At 35.2% G+C, this 20,649-nt stretch overlaps 1 protein-coding gene across 8 annotated transcripts in view; it reads right to left on the reverse strand.

Annotated features, from left to right (window-relative positions):
- dachs (unconventional myosin-IXb-like dachs) overlaps positions 1-20,649 on the reverse strand; it is a 323,656-nt gene that overhangs the window by 3,909 nt on the left and 299,098 nt on the right. For all 8 annotated transcript variants that reach the window (XM_074112324.1, XM_074112328.1, XM_074112325.1 and 5 more), the window contains 13 exons: positions 14,204-14,363; positions 11,121-11,237; positions 6,201-6,436; positions 5,160-5,309; positions 4,914-5,054; positions 4,615-4,788; positions 3,963-4,152; positions 1,760-1,931; positions 1,428-1,639; positions 1,108-1,300; positions 427-617; positions 202-344; positions 6-105 (listed from right to left, as the gene is read on the reverse strand). In XM_074112324.1, the coding sequence (XP_073968425.1) occupies positions 6-105; positions 202-344; positions 427-617; positions 1,108-1,300; positions 1,428-1,639; positions 1,760-1,931; positions 3,963-4,152; positions 4,615-4,788; positions 4,914-5,054; positions 5,160-5,309; positions 6,201-6,436; positions 11,121-11,237; positions 14,204-14,363 (2,179 nt within the window). The remainder of the gene's footprint in view (positions 1-5; positions 106-201; positions 345-426; positions 618-1,107; positions 1,301-1,427; positions 1,640-1,759; positions 1,932-3,962; positions 4,153-4,614; positions 4,789-4,913; positions 5,055-5,159; positions 5,310-6,200; positions 6,437-11,120; positions 11,238-14,203; positions 14,364-20,649) is intronic.

Here is a 20,649-nt window from a genome sequence, read left to right on the forward strand (position 1 = left end):
TGAACCTGGAAAAGGCATTTTCATTATCCTTGTCTGAGGATACCCCATCTTTGTGTTTCCGGCCACAGTGTATGGTCTACTTGGTGGAACGGGTGGTGGTCGCTCCTATAATGCGATTCACAAATAAACATGATAAATTTTCTGATTTCAATTCCTGCTTTTCTTGAAAAAAAAAAAAACAAAACAATGGTATTTACTTACAAGATCTAATCCGAAGAGGGTGCAAGTCTGCTGTATAATTTTATGATCACATTTTTCTGTTGGATCTGGAGGCGGAGTACCCGAAATAGGTTGAGGTCTAGGTCGGGTCAGCGTGGAAGTGGGAACCACACCGCCTCGAGCCCCTGAAAGGAGGCAATCATTTTTCAAACGTAATGACATCCATCAGTGCCCTAACCGCCGAACTCAAACCTATCTAAGACTTACCTTTGTTGGCAGACTGAGCAGCACAAGGAGCGGGAGGTGGTGGTGGTGCATGATGTGCTTGTTGTAGAGCACGTCGCAACACCGGCCACCGTTTCCTAGCTTGATGTCCCCGCCAAGCTGATTGTACGGTCACTGCAGCTCGATGTAAAGTCTCCCAACGACGACTCTCCAATTCTTGACGTAATCCTTCACTGAAAATTTAATTAAAGCTATTTCTTACAAAATATAGAATTTTTTTAAGAGATACAATTGTGCTTTTGACTTGTACGAAATTAAATAAGAGCGTTAACAAATATGTGCGATAAAAGTTCAAAATTCTATAAACTGAAGAAGGCAGAAGTTATTTCATATCAACAGCTGTCAAAAAATCACACCACCCAGGAGCTAAAACTTCACAGTCTACCCAACGTGCGATATCTTTTAAATTTTTTTGGAAGAACGGAAATTCAAAGATCTGTTTTCTCATTAAAACAAAAAATTGGTGTTTACCAATACGCCTGATGTAGCGTGAAATTTTACTTAGATTAGGGTAACTAAACTGTGAAAGTAAAACACTCTTTGCGCAACATAAAACATAATAAGTTATACTATGACCCTTTCCCATTGCTTAGCAATTTTCAACATTAACTAAAAACCATCAAATCAATAAACAAACAAAAAAATAGCAGAAGAAGAACAAACCTCAAGAAGATATGTCTCTTGCCGAAAGCCCAAGTTACTACCAATCCTCTAGGTGTTTGCTTTCCTTCCAAACACTGCAGTATAGTCTGACAATCCTCAACAGCTTTCTCTTCACAACGTCTTAGCTGGCCATGACCCGCTAAGACTCTATACCGGGACAGGAATGCTTTAAATCTCATGCGATGTGGGAATCCTAAACAAAAATTTATTTCAAATAATTAAAAAACCAAGAAATAATTAAAAGTGTGCAAAGTAGAGAAAAAAAAAGAAATATTCACAAGAATTTCCTACTTCAGTAAATAAGAAAAGAAAAGGCTCACCTCCGGCCATTAGATTGACTGTTTCCAGTACTTGCAACGATCTAATCTGACGCATAACCACTCCACGATCAAATCTACGCGGACTTTCACCATCATTTGCACGTATACATCGAACGAAATGTGGTCGAGCATGTACCAACGTTCTTAATAAGTTGTCCAATCTTGTATGGAAGTCTTGGGTAAGAGTGGATACTGGTTCGTCACCATTTAAGCTATCATAAAAAACAATCATAATCAACATTTATATTCTTTAAGAGTTTCGATTTAATTAATAATGCAAGTCACATTGTTGTTTAAAGAATTTTTAATTGGAACAGAGAATAGTTACTCACAGATCTGAATGAGAAGTGGGGGAAATTCTAAAACTGACTCCTCTGGGTACAGTCTCGGAAGAATATAGTGCTTTCAATTCACTGCCAAATAGATGAGTGGCGAAACCAAAATTACAGCTTTGTTTGTGGAATACGGCGACAAGATCATCTGGTACTACATCTCTGTTGGTGTCTGTGGACAGTATTTTAAAGATGAGATATATATAATATGTATAAAAAAGAAGAAAATAGTTCTTTAATGTTAAGTGGTAACCAGTAAATTGTGTGAACAGCTTAAGGTTTTTAATAGTTCAGCAGTTCGAAGAGGAATTCAGCAAAAAAAATTGTTAAATTAAGAAGCTGTAAAATACACATAACAACAAATTTTAATCAAAACTTAAAGACAATTCTAGTGATTCATGCAAATGACTTTCTTCCATTTTGACATCCCTTAAATATGATTTTTTTCATCCTTTACAAAATTAAATTTTTGAGAATTCAGGGGAACTTTCTCAGAACGTTCAGTAAGCTTTTCTCAGAAGGCTAATAGCTGGAAAACAGTTGTGTTTATCACCACCATTGACAACAACATCATCGTACGTCTCTTCTACCGCCTCAGCAATGTGAGACCCTCTTCTTATTGTACTTCTTCCTACATCCCTCTCTGTCCTCTGCCAAAACTCTCCACTCGTTCTTCTTTTCTTACACGCCTCCTTTGCCCTCTTTTTCCACCAACATACCGGTCTAACTCTTCCTTTCTGTCCCTCCACTTGTGCTTCATACGCCACCCTATCAACAATTTGTTGGAATCTATCCGTAGAACGTGCCCGAATCAACGTAACCTATTCTCTTATTCTATTTCTTTAGCTGGCTGTACATTCAAGCCAGTTTTTATTGCAGCGTTACGAATACTGTCTTCTGATCTTCCCCTCTATCTTGCTCAGATTTTTTATCACAGTTCCCTGTATTTTACATTTGTGTTTCTTAGTCTATGTCTAGGACTCGATGAGTACGTGTGCACGGGGTGAAATATCAACCTATAGATATAGACTTACCGTTTTTCTGGCATATTGATAAGTTTGATTATACTTCTAAATTTAGCTTCATCTTTAAATAACTGTGGCAGGTTTGAGAGCTAATGTGTAAAACACTATTTAAGTTTAATACTTTTCAGGGGGACATGGTTTGTAAGTAGAGCAGTATGTAGGTGAATAATATATAGGTAAATATTTCCCAACTCGGAATATTCGGGCTCATATTATCTAAAAGTTATCTATTATTCGAGCACAGCCTAATATAATTCTGTTTTGGCTGAAAAATAACCTTCTTTGATTAATGGAAATAAATACTTTTTCTCGCCCTGTGGATGGGGATTTAGAATACATCTTCAGTACTCCCTGTTTGTCGTAAGAGGCGACTAAAAGGGTACATCTACACCTAAACCCACATATATTTTTAATTTATTTCAGCTTTAGAAAAGATTATCAGAGATTCTAGGAAACAGACATCTGGCACTATTCTGAACAAGTCCGTCCAACTGCTAGCATTCGCAGACGATGTGGACATTGTAGCTAGATCCCTACCCGCATTGAAGAATGCTTTTCGTGCCGTTCAAGAAGCAGCGTGTTATATGGAGCTTATTATTAATGAAGAAAAGTCGAAGTACATGTGTGTTGGAGGTTGAAAGTGGTCCCTCCGGTGGAGAATATGGAGATAGTTTACTTCGTCTTTTCCAGGAGTTCATGTTGACCACTCCTATAATATTTTTCTGGAAATTGGTAACAGAATTATGGCTACCAATAGAGCGAATTTCATCCTGGCTAAGTGCAGTGAAGAGCAGCCTGATCTCGAGAATTACAAAACTAAGGCTTTATAAATAGTTGATAATCCCGGTAATGTATATGCCTCCCATGCTTAGACAGAACCAAAAGTTCGGAAAAATGTTGAAAGGAAAATTCTTTGAAAGATCTTTGAACCTGTAAAGGAAGAAGAGGTTTGGAGAAAAAGGAAAAATAAGGAACTGTATAAACTGTTTGGGAAAGCAGATGTAGTGAGCGTTATAAAGTTAAACAGACTAAGATGGGGCTGCTCATGTTGTTAGAATGAGTGAAGGAGAGATAACAAGAAAGTTATAATCTAATTCCTTTAGAGTGCCACGCTTCCATAGAAGAGAGTTTTGTCTGGGTTATTCCAAAAATAAATAAATAAATAAACTCATACATACCTAGAAAGTCGGTAGCATCATAGACAACTCTTCCAGCAAAATGCTGTATGCCAAATAGCCTTGGTTCTAAAGGTTTTGGTTCAACCAATCTTGGATTACGTCTGTGCTGAGCTTTTACTTTAGATATATAGGATTCCGCTGAACCTCTCATAGAGCATTCTACATCAAGCATGCTTAATAGTCCAGTCCTCTAGAAACGGAAAACACAATTTCTTTGTTACTCAATTGTTAAGATTATTGAAAATTAGCTGTATAATAAAGTGATAGTGTCCCAAAATTACAAAGTTGTCCCAGGCTCTCAGACTTTTTTTAACTATTCTTTTATGTTTGAATGATTACATACCAAATTCAGGCGACCCTGATTGCACAATTTAGGTCTGACTTGAATATAATATGCAAAAGAACGAAACTGCAATTTCTCTGGCCTAACTAACAGACTATTTCTCTTTTTCTTCTATTTTTAAATGATTAAATTCCAAATTCCAGCGATCCTTGTTGTACAATCAACGCTGAACAGTACTTTAATCAGGGCGATGAGTTAAGATGGTTTATTATTTATATTTCATAACAATAAAAACACAGTGCACTTCAAGCATGTGCTACTATGCAACCATATAAGATAATCAATCGATTATTAGTATAATTTACTTACCAAAGACGAAATAAGATCTATACAAGGCACATTGTCCACATAATCGACTTGAACATCAGAATGTATACCCTCATCTCGACAGCTCTCTATGCTGGACTTGAATATATGTGTATTATAGAAATGTTGCATAGTTTCCGAGCATAGATTTATGCATAGATGTTCCAATTGGCTGGGCTGAAAGTTTATTTATTTTTAATAAATTATTTATTCTAATACTTCAAAAAACAAAAAAAAATCAAGTTGCAATTAATTTAATATGAGCGTTTGAACTTCAAAAACCAAAAAAAAGATTTGATTACCTTTGGTTCTTCAAAGCCAAACATATCCAAGATTCCAATAAACCCATCAGTGGCATGGCGTACAGCATTGTTTAAGGCTGCCATTGATTTGCTTGATTTTGAACCTGCAGTACCTACAGTTGAAGCATGCTGACTGGCTACCTAAAATTTTATTCAAAACCATAAATTTAAAAACAGAATTCAAACAAATTAATTAGTATACCAAAACTAAGTATTAAAGAGTTAATGAATAATATTCAGTTATACCTCGGCTTGATTGTGAACTGATTCATTGGAATCACTGCTGAGAGTGCCCAAAGTGGATCCCAGCCTCTTCAGGCTGTTAGCTCTTCTTACAATGGTCGCCACAGTTCTACAATACAAAGCTTTCGCCAGGGAATCTCGGATCATATTCGACTGTAAATTAAAGTAAAAAAAAAAAGCTTATAACTGAGTTTGTAATAGGGAAAGAATTGTAGATTGTTGTTCTTATTTTAAAAAGGCAGCACGGAGCGGGATAAGATATTGAAGAAAGGCCTAGGAGGAAACTCGAGATAATTAAAAATACTTTAGGAATGAAAGATGGCACCCTGAAAACGCAAGTAGCTGATATGCCAATAATTACGAGTTTTATCAGATCCCAATTATTTTTTTTAAGAACCATGATTAATTTGATGATGACCTTGGGGAATTATACTGTAAGAAGAGAACACAAGGTGATTGACAGAAAAAATGTATACTTGATTTTATTGGAGAATGCAGAGAATATATCTAGGATATGAGAAAAAAAATGACATAAAAGTACCCACGCTCTATTTTGTGGCCAAAGAATTCTTGAAGTTGATGGTAATGTCCAAAGAGAATAGAAAGAAGAGTCATTTTTATTCCTTCATCAAGTGAATGAAATGAAGTAAGAACGAAGTACCAAACTTCTTATAAGATTTGGAGTTGGGAGAGAAGGATTATTGACAGAGATTTCATTCATTTTGAAGGGAAACTAAGAAAGGAAGGTTTGGAAAAAGAAACTAGCAAGTACTGTAAACTTTTCGTGACCAAACGTTTGGAGAGGTAAAGCAGCAAGGAACTTTGAGGAGGTGATCAAGAAACAGATGGTCGTTAGATCTTGAAGTTGGAAATTGGCTAGTTATATTCGGAGAAAAGGAATGATACGAACAAGCAGGTCACTCTTCTCTGTTATCAATAGCAAGAAGGAAATTAGTAACTAGATAATTACATTTTCCAACTATTAAAACTACATTAACAGCAAGAAAAATAATCAGAAAACCAAAGATAATAAAAATCACTGACCATATTAGCATCGCAGAAACTTTTGACGATCTGTCCACGAGCATTGTGCGTCCTGCTGGTGATGCCACGAAGTAATGCCGGAGCGGTGACGCCAAGCAATGAAGCCACATAGGAAAGTTCGGCTTCTCCGCGTACAGTTACTTCCACGCCAACACTGTCCACAAATACTACATTGCCCAGCAACAGTACCGCGGCTAGTACACGTACCACATCCAAGAATGGAATCCCCAATACTCCTGTGAACATTTTGTACAATATTTTCTTTAAAAAAAATAAAATAAAAAAATTGTATTTTGTGCGATTCTAGTTTCCGAATTTAAAGTTAGAAATCTGAACATTCAGTTTCAATAGTGAAGAATTGGGCGACCCGAATCTTCACGAAATTGGACGATCAGTGATTAAAAATGAAAGAGATAATTGAGTCTGGTTTTGTAGAGCTATCAGAAGATAGTTTGATGATCATTTTACATTAAAAAAAAATTAAAATCAAATAAAATAGAATTTCGCTGCAACAATATGGATCATTTTAAAAATAACCCAAGTGATTGTGTGACCCATTAGTTACAGTTGATGAATGTCAAATGTGTGTCTCCCACTATAACCCTAGCAACGAAACAGAATCCAAAACAATGGAGAATCTCGGTCGTCGCTCTGCACCAGCAGATGAAGTCGACTTCATCACCCAGAAAAATCATTAGCCAGTTCCTAGCCAACAATCACAGATAATACAGCGCAAATATTTTGGACCAACTGGATGATAACATTTGAGAGGAAAAGTTCTGGATTGGTTATCTCTTGTTGACTCATGTTTATGAAAACTAAGACTTGAGAAATTAAGAAAAACGTAGAAGATATTTTGTAATTATTGAAATGTAGACGCTAAAAATACAAAAAAAAAAAAATCATGAAAGAGATTAGGTGGCCAAGATTCTAGGTAGAGGCCATAGGTTTTCTCTTCATTGAAGCCTCTCAATCTATCTAAGTGTCTTGCTCTTCTTCTTCTTCTTCTATGGGCACTACAGACCGAGACGGTCCATGGCCTGCTCTATGCGGGTAGACCACTCAACCCTATCATTCACCAGGTGGGCCCTCAAACCTATCTTTCTCATATCCGCCCTCACATTGTCCACCTACCTGGTCTTCGGACGTCCCCCGGGGGCGAGAGCCGTGCCACTTTCCTTTTAGCACCTTTGATGCTATCCTTTCCTCGGACATCCGGCATACATGCCCATACCATTTCAGCCGCTGGGCCTTCACAAACGCGGTGATGCTTGGCTCCCCATACAGGGCGTACACCTCTTGATTTGGCCTTCTTTTCCATCTCTGGTTTTCCCTTTTCGGCCCAAAGATCCGTCTTAGGACTCGCCTCTCGAACCTGTCAATCCTCTCACAAGCTGCCTTAAGTGTCTTGCTCATAGGCAATGAAATGTCTTTCTGGAACGAAAGAATACTTTCGAGGCTCGAGGCGTCAATAACCTTAGATGAGACGTCTTAATTTGTAAAAAAAAATCGCAAAATAATGACAATAATTTAAAAAGAGGATTTTAAACCAGAGAACGCGCCAGTTGTAGATTATGGATTTTTTTTTTTTTTAAACCTAATGAATATAAACATGAAAATTGACTTTAAAAAACAAAACCAACATTCTTTGAAAGCTAAGCTTTTTGGTTTTAAAAGTTATTACAGCCCCTGTAATTTAATAAAATTATACTTTCAAATTTGAACTTTAGTAGGTTAAATCACAAATTGAATGAGGAGACAATTTCTCCTCTTATTCTACCAAATATTTCAGATCGTTTTTTTTTGCATTACTAATTAGTACCAGATTTGTAAAACCTATAATTATTTTTAAGAACAACAGGTTTTATCTTAGGTGATGTTTTTTCTTAAGGGAATACATAATATTAAAAATATTAAATATTTACAGGAGCAAAGAAATGTAAACAAAAATTTATTTTAAGACGCTTGTTTTTCTTCACTTCTAATTTCATTTTTTTAAAGGTCACTCACTTGGCCAATTTCTGCAATTTACAAAAAACTAAACAAAATGCAAATTTTCTTTTAGTTAATTTTCATAGATTTAACATTAAATTTTATGTGCATCGTTATGTGCACTACATCTTAGGCTGTATGTCGTCTTAGACTCTCTGGTACATGCGCGGTAATCTACTCCTGAAGACTATATGTTTCTTTTTCAATTCAGAAAGGTTATTCTTCAATCTTCGATGATTTCTTGCTGAATAATTATCTCGCATTTGGAATAAAAATACAATCGAACAGGAAAATGGTATTTTAATGGAATCTTCATCTTTATTTGCTATGTAATTTCCAAGGAAATGAGATCTGCTTTGTGGACGGTTCAAAAGAGGAAAGTATGGGACTTTCAGGATGAAAAAGGGTAATCTAGCCGCTGGTAGGGACTGCTTTTCAAGCAGAAGGTTGTTGTAGTTCGCTTGAAAAAAGGAAGACAAAACTAACCATGTCATCTAGAAAGAATTTCCTAAGTCCTGGAAAGAATGTTCATCATTGACTCGTGAATTACGACAGAAGAATGCAGGGAATCTTTACATCAAGGCATCGAGAATAATGATAAAACTGATTAGTTGGCGAATTCTCAGATTCTTCTCAACTCTTGGTAGAGCCAAAAAAAAATGCTTGCCATTGAAAAAGCTAAAAAAATTAAAGAAAGACTAACATGGATTGGAGCAAAATAAATGATTATAATATGTGAAGTGGGCATTCACATGTGTTAAATTATACATAATGTATAAATTTCATATTTAATTAGCATATTTTAATAAAAAAAAATGGAAGTATTTTCTACTTATTATTTAGTCGGAGTGTACACGCCATCTGTCTTCTCGTGTACAGTCAATCTGAACTAGAAAACTACCTCGCAAACGGCTACCTACACAACATCAGTTAGCTACTTCCATCGTTCAATATGTAAATGTCGCTTTTATCTCGGCTAATCAGCCTGGATTAGCCAGAAATATGCCGTCATATTTCCTCCATCTACATCGACGCCAGGAAGTTCAGAAGGAGAAGATGTATATTTAATAAAGATACAAATATATTTATGTCCTGAATTATATTATATATTACATTAGACATTTTATATTTTAACTAACATGCATGTAAAGGTGATGTTATAATGCAACTAAAGTGTTAAGTTCATTTTTATTTCTATTAATTACCTTTGATGTACGGTCACGTTTTAATATGTCCGTTCAATCTAGGGCTCCTACTTACCTTTTTTTTAATCTTAATCTTTTTTGTGTTTCTAAATAGGATGTGAACAAAACTAATCAATTTGTCAGTTCACATTTAATTGAATGATTCATCTGATTTGTCTTTTTAAATCGAACAATTAAGGCCGTTTTACGTGTGTTCAAAGTCCTACATCTGTAACGAGGACAAGCAATTTGTTTTCTTGAATAAAATTATTATTAATAATATTATTAGTTAATGTAAAATATTTCATTATTGAAAAATCTAATTTTAAAATAATACAGTGGATTTCTCGGTGTTTGCGGGTCGATTATCTACTATTTTTTTGTTTAACGTCGTGACTATTTCTTTATTTCGAGCATTCTGATTATACCCTTACACTATTTGTAAAGTTTGTCGATTGCAATCAATAAGGTGTATTGATAGTTCGGAGCTTGTCTAACATGGTCATCTCTTAGATTCCTTGCTGGGTATCGTGGTTTCTCAAGACATCTTAAAGAGATTCATTCCTAAAGTTTTCTTGTAGAGTTTTTTGAAATGGCAGAGGCTAACCTCAATGATCTTGAGATTTGAAAAGACCAGGTTAGTCTTTGGTTAGACAGAAGAATCGGGTTTAGTTGAAGAATTTAAAGTCCTTTCTCCTTGATGATTATGACGACTCCTTGAGCATAAAAGGCGACATTATATACCTTCATTGAACTGATTTTGAAAGCTAAGTCTTTATAATAAATAAAAAGATTATAATAACTCCAACACCAATCAAATTCCACTTAACCGCTCAGAACGTTTAAAGGTTTTGTAAAGTAGAAACGAATATTGGTTGGTATCAAATTACACTCTAAAAATTGTGATGAAAGCAAAAGGTTCTTGATTTTATCTTTGGACCAATGATGATTCAATTCACTAACAAACTCTTGCTGGGTAATCCAATAGTTTTGATTTATTACATAATTCTATTTTTATTTTACTGCTTACGAGGAATATTCATTTTAGGGCTATTTCCTGTGTGGAAAAGTGGGCTTAGGCTTCCTCTAATGTGCCGTTTCACCTCGCTGTACGGGGCTACCACCTATGTTTTAGAAGTGAAAATGATCTTGATACTGAAATTGCATGAACTGAAGTGTGAATTTTCTGCAACTACTTTTTTTTTTTAACGTTCGTATGACGTCTACTCAGATAAAGACCCATTAGAGGAAGTCAAGTGAGTTGAAACCGCTCGGTTTTCAAAGTAAGTAACTTTAATTACAAGATCGAAGAAATCTCATTCTTCATTAAAATGCTACATTACAGAACTCCAAAGTTTGTAGTGAAGTCATAGTTTAAATTCAAAGTTGTTTTATTTGAAAAAGTAGGAAGAAAACGAAGGAATATGGATATCAGAGCAAAGAAGAGCGAAAGAGTTGGAACAAGAGTACAGTCTTAAGATGGAATGCAGGAAGATTGTTTAATTCTACTCCTTGAAGTATTGCTTTCTACATTAAATTGTTAGCTATGCAATTTATAATGGATATAAGTTAAAGTAGAGTATAAATAGCTTTAGGATGTGCGTGTCTACAAGTGACTGCACACACAGATTGCATAGAAATTATTAATGCACTCTACATTGCAATCATTTATTCTCCGCCCCGCCGCTGGCTCTAGACAACATTACATTACTGGCCACAGTGTCTGTGCAATGTGCTTACTTACCTAGACAGGCTTTCCACGCTTGAAATCTTCCTGCATCTTCAGCTTCATCTTGTCTGGTATCTCCGCATTTCAGATAGCTGAGATTGTGTAGATTATAACCCTCTAGGTTTAGTTTTGCTGAAAAAATAAAAATAATATTTTTAAAAATAAGGAGAGATGAACGTAAAATAAGAAAAAGTGCATTTTTTCCATCATTATTATTTCTAACTGTAATTTTATCATTTTATAAATAAAATGACAATAAATTTTTAACATTCAAAATGTAGTCCATCATGACATCTTTCCTTAGGTTTAGGAACAAAGTATTCATGAAGAACTACATGAATCTCCGGCCTTAAAGAATATCAGCCACTGTTCGGGGCTAATCGTAATAAAATGGTGCCATTGTTCATCATTGGGGAGGTTTAACACCTTTGCTATGTGAAGTCCAAGAAAGGTTACTAAAAAAATGCAGCAATATAACAAAAAAAAAAGTACAAAACTTTACCATCCTGATTTGATCCATCAAAAGATATCCTGTAGTTCCAACAAATTAAGCAACAACTGTAGGAGGGAACAATCAAAGCTTTTTCTTCAACAAAAATCCTGAACCACATCTGTCTCACAAAAATCTTACAAAAAAAGGATATGGTAAAAACCTCCTCCATATAGATGAGATGTATAGAATCTGTCCTTATCTTCCCGTAGGGGGAAGTGGATTAGCCACTTCAGGGTACTTGGCGTTTCTGCGGGTATCCCAGCCTAACAACATGTACATGAGCAACAAATACTGTTTCACCCCCCAATACATTTACACAGTACACAAAAGGCATAGTCATCTGTACAAGGTGGGGGCTTATTAGCTCGGAACCGTTGTGCAGATTGTGTCAGGATGAGGAGGAAACGGCCTCTCACTGGCTGTTCGATTGCGCTATGAAACCTTTAGAACTTTGAGACCAAAGGAGATAGTAGTGCAAAAGAACTAGTAGAGAAAGTCCTCAACCTCTTTAGTAAGGTAGTTTTCGTTTACTAAATCCAAGGGGGAAGGCACAATAAGCCTCTCTAAGCTGCGGTGTGCCGTGGGGCATAGGTCCCACCCCGATAATCTAATCTACTAATCTAATCTCTCCTTATCTGGGCTGCCTGATTGACTATCATCCATCTTCTGAAATTGGCTTATTCGAGTATAATGGATTAGTTAAACGAGAATTCCACAAGGCAGTGTAAATTTAACAGGCGATAATGATGTATTCAGTTATCATACAATAATTAGTTGACACCCGGGACAGTTATAAAAACTATCAACACATGTTCTAATGTTAGTCAAAGATAACAATAACATCAGTAAACATTCAATGTTAGAAGAAAAATGCAATCGCAATAATTGCTGCAATAAGCGGAAGTCTTGCAGTTTCACACGGGATTTTTTTTTTAAATTTATTTATGACTATTTTCCTGTTTCAATCATTAAGCTCGCAGTAGTTAATGCGCTTCACTAATGAGCTCTACCGCAATTAGCAAGGTGAGATTATAGTGTTCTTGTTTTTTTAGTTAACTCATTAGAAATAAATTTCTTAAATATCATGGTTCTTTTTCTTTCTTTTAATTATTTTATTTGAGAAAAAATAAAAGTAAGCACATATATTTATGATTTGATTTAATGGCATCCATTTTAAAAAGTATAAATTTTTTATATAAGGAAGGAAGGAGTTTATTCCACAGAAATGGCTACAGCCACTAACATAATAAACCAGTTGATAATTGAATGGATATTATCGAAATACTTCTTTTAAAAGTACGCAATTCGGAAGAGTCTTCTCTGAGGAAAGAAGGTACTTGGAAAGTGGTGTACCTATTTTGGTTATAAAATTGAAACCGCAAGGTCAGCTGCCCAAGGAAAAGACACTCTCTGAAAGGCTCTCTGGAGAATCATTTTCTGGCCTGAGTTCCAGTACTTTCTTCCAGCTTACGGTCCCTCGTCTATGCCGTGCAACAGAGATACGAGTTAAATAGAGTAGGAAGAGGAGCAACCTGACGTAGTTTGAACAATACGTCAGAACAATCGCTAATTTCGAGTAAAAACAAAATATAGACAAAATGTTCGCCGTAGAACAAATAACATCAAACGAAGACATCGGAGGAAATGAAGAATGTTGGCAGTTTGTAGATTGTTAACTTTAAAACAACAAATCCAGCTACAGATTGCCAGATGCCAATACAATAAACTAATAAAGTAGCAACAGGACACTAGGGAGCATGGCGACTCAATCGTCCAGTGCTCTGGAATAAACCTAGAAAGTTCGTTAAGATTACCAGATGCCACAATCTCCGGTAGGGAGACATTTAACCACCCGAAGACGAGAAATCTAGTTTTAGAATAAACTGGACACACCTCAACGAAGTGCCGCACAGTCTCATTGGACTCACCACAACCAGCACAGACTGGCGACTGGGTAAGGCCACATTTAAAAAGATGGTTCGCCAAATTCGCGTGTCCACTTAACACCTGAACCAACTGCTAAAGCCAACAATAGCCGTTTTTTGACAGGGTAAGAGCTAAGGTCAGCTCGGGAAAGGTGGCAGAATACTCTCGTTTTTCTTCAGCTTGACAACGTAGCAAGATTTGTTTCAACCGTGTCTCTTTAAATAAGACAAGACACCCCTCTGATTGATCTGGATAAGCGCATGGCAAGCAACTATCTAGTCTAAAAATGTCCTTGCCAATCAGTATCCACAACGCTGATCAGTGACGACAGCAAATCTTCATTATATTTGAGATTTGGAACATGGGATTAATGCCCATCTAAACGGTAAAAGATGGAAATTTAAAAAAAACATTAAAATTTACAAAATTATTGAAAATTGGTTGGGTCCGAGGTTGATTTTATCCGCGCATGTCTTTTTATATTCAGAAATTTCTGGTCATCTGAGATTAATTCATCAGTTTGATGTAAAGAATTACAATTCAAATTCTCTTCTATCAAATACTGACTCCACTTTTAAAGTGAATCAGCAAATTTAATGAATGACAGAACAGCGGAAGTCAATCAACGATTTAAATTTAAAAAATAAATAAATTGTAAAATTATTTCTAGATTGATTACCTCTTTCCTCTTGCGTAAGTCCAGCCAGCATCTGATAGAAGATGTGGTAATTTTTTTCGTTATTTAATGGTCTGATAACTCTGGTTTGGTCGAGAAAGTAACAATGGATCTTAGTGCGATATAATGCACCATCGGTTACTTGCACTTCTATGAAATGTCCCTGGGGAAAAAAGAGATTAAATTAATGAAAATCAATTAGTAACAACTTTTAATGTAAAAAATAAAAATCGAACAGGTTGAACAGAGATGCGTCTTTAAAGGAAAGATTTTCTTTTTCGTAAAACGTTTTCTCAGAAAGTTATATATTTTCCGGGCGCCAATCGTGTTTTAATTCACGTACTCTTACGTCACAACAAAAACAACCACTTTACCACTCTGTTTTTTCTAAGCGTAACGAACATTTTGAGTAAAGATTCCAATTACGAAGAATAGTTAAAATCATAGTTAAAATAATATAGTCTGGATGAATATCGTGCAAGTGTTCACATCTTATTTTGGTTATTATGAATAAGAAAAATAAATAAAAGACATTAAAAACCAAATATACGTTTCCTAACCTAGCCTGCCTTTCTCTCCTTTCTTAACCTTTCTCTTTATCTACATTTCTATCTACTTTGATTTTAGAAGTACAGTTCCTTTAATGTTAAGATATCTGAAGTAAAAATCGACAGATATAGGTCGCCTGTCAATTTTGAATACCATCTAGAGAACTAACATAAACGACCTACATATAAGATCAGTTACTTATCTTTAAAGGTTACTTCATAGACGCTCACGGTGTGCTCGCTGGGAAACAAAAAAAAAAAAAACTGGTCTGAGGACTGAAGATTTTCCCTAGCTGCTTCTAAGGTCCTTAGTCAATAATGTGAACTTTTTAACTGAACGGTTTACAGATATTTTTTGGTTGCAAGATTTTCCAAAACAGGCTCCCCGATATTGCGGCCATGACCGATATTTATAATCGTATAGTCTCACAAATCCGTAGTTTCCATTTTATTCCCTGAAGGGCTACAATATCCACACCGTAACGTAGGAGAACCTCTTCTAAATTTCTACTTTCTACCGCCTGGGCATCCCTTCATACGTTCCATGTGCCTAAACTGTAAACTGTGTGAAAGATCCTTTGACTCGCCTAGGTCGTCGTTGCCAGCGTCCTGGGTAAAAGATGTTAAACTGCATCCTGAGGAAATGGGCCTCAAAGCCGTGGTTAAGGCGACCCATTCAAGGAGAAGGGCATTATGAAATTGGTTTTATTTCCAACAGGCTAGGCTCTTTAAGGTGTGGTGAAAACCGACTGGCCTAGGAGACTCCCAATTCAAATGACGTGGTCCTCCAGGTTTGGGATTGGCTGTAGGGTTAATTAACAAAATCTCTTGTTCCGGAGCCAAAATCAGCGATTAGCCGGAAGATAAAGTCTTGAATAAGTAAAAAATCCGAACTGTAATTCTTTAAAGCTGAAATGCTACCTATCCTTTAACCTATTCTATTCTTTATTATAGAGATTTAAGTAATGAAACCGTAATGTAAGACTAAAATAGCGCTCAAATGGAAATCTATCCCTCTCATAAAGGGGTCAAAGATTTTGCTTTTTGATTTTGAGATCAAACTAGAAGGTAATCTCCATTTTTCCATAGTTTTTTGAACTTCTCTTTTCAAATTAAGGCGACCCGATCTTTACGTTTTTTTATTGTCATAGATTTGGTTTTCAGCAACAGAAATTTTATTTTTTGAGATCAAACTAAGAGGTAATCGCCATTTTTCCCTAGTTTTTTGAACTTTCTTCTTACCAAATTAAGGCTACCCTATCTTTTCATACAAAATTAACTATTAATCAATCCTTCTTCCATGAATTTAGTAATAAAATAAAACATAATAATAACAATTAAATAATGATAATAATTGCGGTATATTCTTAAAGTATGTACATATCTTTATTTACAACATAGTTAATTAATTTTCTTGAACATAAATATTATTACGTTTTAGCGAGTGGGAACAGTGACAAGCCGTTGTAACTATTAATACAATGGTGTTTCGGAGAGCAATTATTTTTGTTAAGAACATTTTTATGAGTTTATGTAAATATATATTATTAGCGTTATCTCATACACTTGTATTTAATCGTTTCGGTTTTAAATACTTTGAAGTTTTTTTTAAATTTTCTCGTCCATTCACCTAAAAGATGATATACAGGTTTCGAGTTGAATTTTGATAATGGTAGCAAATAAAAACTTAAAGTTTGTGTTTTGAAAGTGTTCAAATACCCCTAATGTTCAGGAGAGCTAAAAATGGTAAATACAGGGATCTGAAATCAACTTCGTAGAATGTCCCACAGAGGGTTGGTCCAGCCTCAGTGCTCACTGTGTGATAGGAGGAGAGAAAACGGACTTCTAAACTAATGTCTTAGATTATAGTGCAATCGTTAATTTGCGATTTGATCCCTCTAGCCCAAGGTGATCAGAAGAAGATAATGAGCGTTCAAACAGCTTGGTGGGTATACTTTGGATCTTCTAAACAGGATCGTTCTCTTCTACTGTCTACTGGAAGGACAGTTGTTCCCAACTTCTGCGCAGACTGTGGGGGAACAGGGGAGAAAATTATTTCTGCCAAAAAAAAAAACGCAAATACGGATGGTGGGAAAACCATCTACCTGTTAAAAAGCAGTTCTATAAGGCCTAAAAGGTTTGAGTCAATAAGCCACCTTTGATAAAGTATCTGAGACCCTACTCTAAACACCAATGTAAGTTGCTTATATTACTTCAGTTAACATATTGATTGAATTTTTGGTTTCCCTGGATTCAAAAACTACTGAATTTAAGTCCAAATAATTAAAGGCGGTTAGGATTTAGTCAAATTTAGTTTGGCCAACATCTCGTTCTTTGCGAGGGTTCGTAGGCGGAAGTAATGCACGATCACAGTACCTTCCTCTACTAGCGGGAAAAGAAGTTCAAATTAGCAGATTATTCCACTTTATAACTTTTGTTCTGTCGTCTGCTATGGTGAGATGAAGTAACAACTTCCTTGATGTTTTAAATATTCATCAACAGTGTTTTCTATGCATCAGTGTTGGGTTTTGTATCCTTAGTGTTCTTATGTTTGCCCTTTTTACGGTCCTAGCCCTTCCGGCCTTTGACCCCACTTGTGTCTAACCTTGACGAGGTGGTAGAGCTGGTGAACTAAGGAACTAAGGACAATTGAGACTAAACCTCTCTAAAATTTCCCGATTCTTTGCAATGGGGTTTTAACTTTCATTTGCCGCAAGAACATCCAACAGCAATAATTTCTAATTATGGAAACATTGTGAAGGGATAACGAGTTTAGAGGAAAAATTGGAAAGAAATAAAAAAAAAAGGGCTGCTCCATTTTGTCCCAGAATTCGCCCATTCTCTCTCATAATAACTAACCTTTTCCCACATTACAAAACTCTGCTTTTACTTCTGATTAATTGTAGAGCTAACTCTCAAGTGTGTAGGCAAATATTTAGGTCAATAAATTCTTTTATTATTTCCAAGAAACCTTTACTAATACTTTGTACTTGGCGCGGATAGTGACAAATGCCCATTGGTGCATTCCAACGTAATGATCTTTCTTTGGTGCGCTGATCTGAAAACAGTGAGTGTATATACTTTTTTGTTGGTTGGTTTGTCTGTCTGAGTTGGTTTTGTTTGTTCACCTTTTACTCTCTTCCTCCCAATTGTGGAATCCATTTGAAGATGGATTGAAATTCCGATTGTAAATTGAGTGAACATTGTACAGTTAAATTAATAGAGAATTAAACACAGGGAGGCTTTCTTTTTTTTTTCTTTAAAAGAAAGATCTTTCTTTTTCTTTGAAAAGAGAGAAAGAGAAGCGTAAAGAAGAGAGCGTACTCTGTTCAATTAACTACAATGACGAGATGCATTCTTCTAACTTAAAAACTTCTTCTTTTTTTTCCTTTCATCAACTTTATCCTTACTCTCTTATACTTCATTCCGTTTTTAATGACAATTTTTACACACTGTAATCTTGTAAAAGTGCCGAATATATGTATAATAGTTACTTTGGAAATATTTCAAAGCTTGTTTATTTGATAAATATTGTTTTTTTAAAATATAATTTGTAAAAATATAAATAAACCATTGTAACCTACTGCTACGAAGTCAGCAAGAATCTTTAAGTAGAAAGAAAACAGAATAACAAATAACTATTAAATAGCATTAAAAAGAGACAAATAAGTAAGTAAAGTAATGCTTATTTTTAAAACCGCGCTTTTATTAAGGACTTGAATTTTGAGTTCCCGTTTACTACTGATCTTGTTTGAAAATTTAGTGCAGCTTTTAATGAATGATGTCTGAGAATCGAAGAGATAAAAATCACGATGAAATGAATCAAAAGGAATGTGCAAGTGGCATTGATTTGAGGAAATAAGATCGGTCATTAATTTCTTTAAAAACACTTCAAAATTTCCTCCTTTTCCATTTTCTCTTTATTTATTTTTCTTTTATTTCTTTGTTTGCTTTTTTTTTACACAATTTAGAAATATTTTTACGGCAGCAATTAAGTTAGTACTGAAATAATTCCAGTAAGAGAATTAGCGCTCTTAATTTTCTGTAACCTCCGCTATTTAAGAGACTTCTGCTTCCGCCTTTTTGTTTTTTAAAAAAAAATGTTGTACATCTTAATACCAACAATCCGGAAGGAGAAAGTGGACCGTCCCTTACCGCTATCAACATTTCAGCGACAAAACCTGTACTTAGACTCCCAATAGAACATTCAGAAAGAAGTGGAGGAACACTCCTTCAGTTTTTGCTTCACCATTTTAAGTTGTCCTTCTAATCACTGAATAAATGCACAAAAGGCTGGCAATTCGTCATTCTCTTGCAGCCAAAACTTCCTAAAAGCTTTGAAAGTATATATGACTGCGTCTGGTCGAAAATTGTCAACGAATGCCGTAGAGAACTGGAGAATTACCTAGGCAAGCCATAATAGCGCCAGGCTAAGATGAAATCGGGACACTTGAGGAGGTAAGACAAGAAGGAGACCTTGGGAAGAATATCCCTCTTGCCACGAACAATTTTGCAGATTTTGTAATAAATTACCTCTGAAAATTACTGATTATTCCAGTAGAATTTGAGCAGAACCTCTCAACTTATCTCCTTATCAGAACGAAAGTCGAACTGAGGAACATTATAGCGCTAGCCCATGATGAAGCACCTACATACGCTTAGGACTAACTGCTGTGGTGAGTAACTGTAAGAACTCTGTGGCCACAGAGTAATGAAACTCCGTCCAGTGTCTTCTAATGTAAGGCACCCTTTATCCAGGACCAAGATCCTAGCTGTCCTCTGCACTGTGATGGTTTTTTGAATGATTCAGAGGCTGATAAGAGTTATTTTCTTCGTGAGGGCGACACTAATGGACACCCATGTGTGTTCTAATTACACAATTTACTTTCTTATGGTGAATCCCAATTTTAGTTAAGATTAGATTTGACGGAAGTGAAATTAGGGCTTTACAGTCACGACATCTTGCACAACTAACACTTCCACAGGCTTGCTTATATGATTCATGAATAAGTAAAAAGAAATATGAACCCAAAAGACATGAAATAAATTCAACATTACGAAAGCTGGGTACATTAAAAGAATCTTCTACAGTATAATCGAAAGAGATATTCCAATGAAACTAAAAGTATTTTTTTGTTAAACAAGTGTAATAAAATATATTATACGTTCTACTTGGGAGTTGTTATGTAATCTTTAAATCATTCATATATCTTAGTTCTTTTTTTTATTAGACAGGAAGGTTTGTGTGGCGAATGGCGGTACTCCATTAAGTTTTTTGACTTTTATTTGTTTCTTACATTATATTAATTGCGGACAGCAAATAGAGTGAAATCATTGAAATGGAGAGCATTATAACCCTGAGAGAATTATTATATCCTATCATAATATAAATTTCTTAAATTATTTTCTTGATACGTGTGTAATATTTTATCTGATCTTACAGGTCGTAACTAGTAATAAATTCTACAGTTTAAATAAGCTAATTAAAAAAAATGAAACTACATGTTCTAATCTCCGAAATTGTGTTTAAGCTAGAAAGACGTGTTTTAAACTTCTCTGAGTTTCAAAAAAAAAAAAAGTTTACATTGAATATTTTCCTACAATTAAAAAGTAATGAGAAATAAATAAGTCTAGCCATTTATCTTTTCTTTTCATTTGTTTTTATTATTCTTCCTTACATATTTGCTTACCCTGAATGTAGAAAAGACCAAAGCTATTGTTATTGGCTCCAACCCACTCCTTAAATCATTGGCTCCTCTTCATAATCTTTTCCTCTATAATATCCCAATAAAATATTGTTCCTCTGTGAAAAACCTTGGTATCACTTCCCAAATCTCTCGTCGTTCCATCCATATCCTAAAGCAGTTTTTAATAGTTCCCTGATACCTTTTTCCCAATTAA

The sequence above is a fragment of the Rhodnius prolixus genome, unplaced genomic scaffold (genome assembly GCF_049639745.1).
Source record: "Rhodnius prolixus isolate KJV_2025 unplaced genomic scaffold, Rpr scaffold_1, whole genome shotgun sequence".
NCBI classification, from domain to species: domain Eukaryota; kingdom Metazoa; phylum Arthropoda; class Insecta; order Hemiptera; family Reduviidae; genus Rhodnius; species Rhodnius prolixus.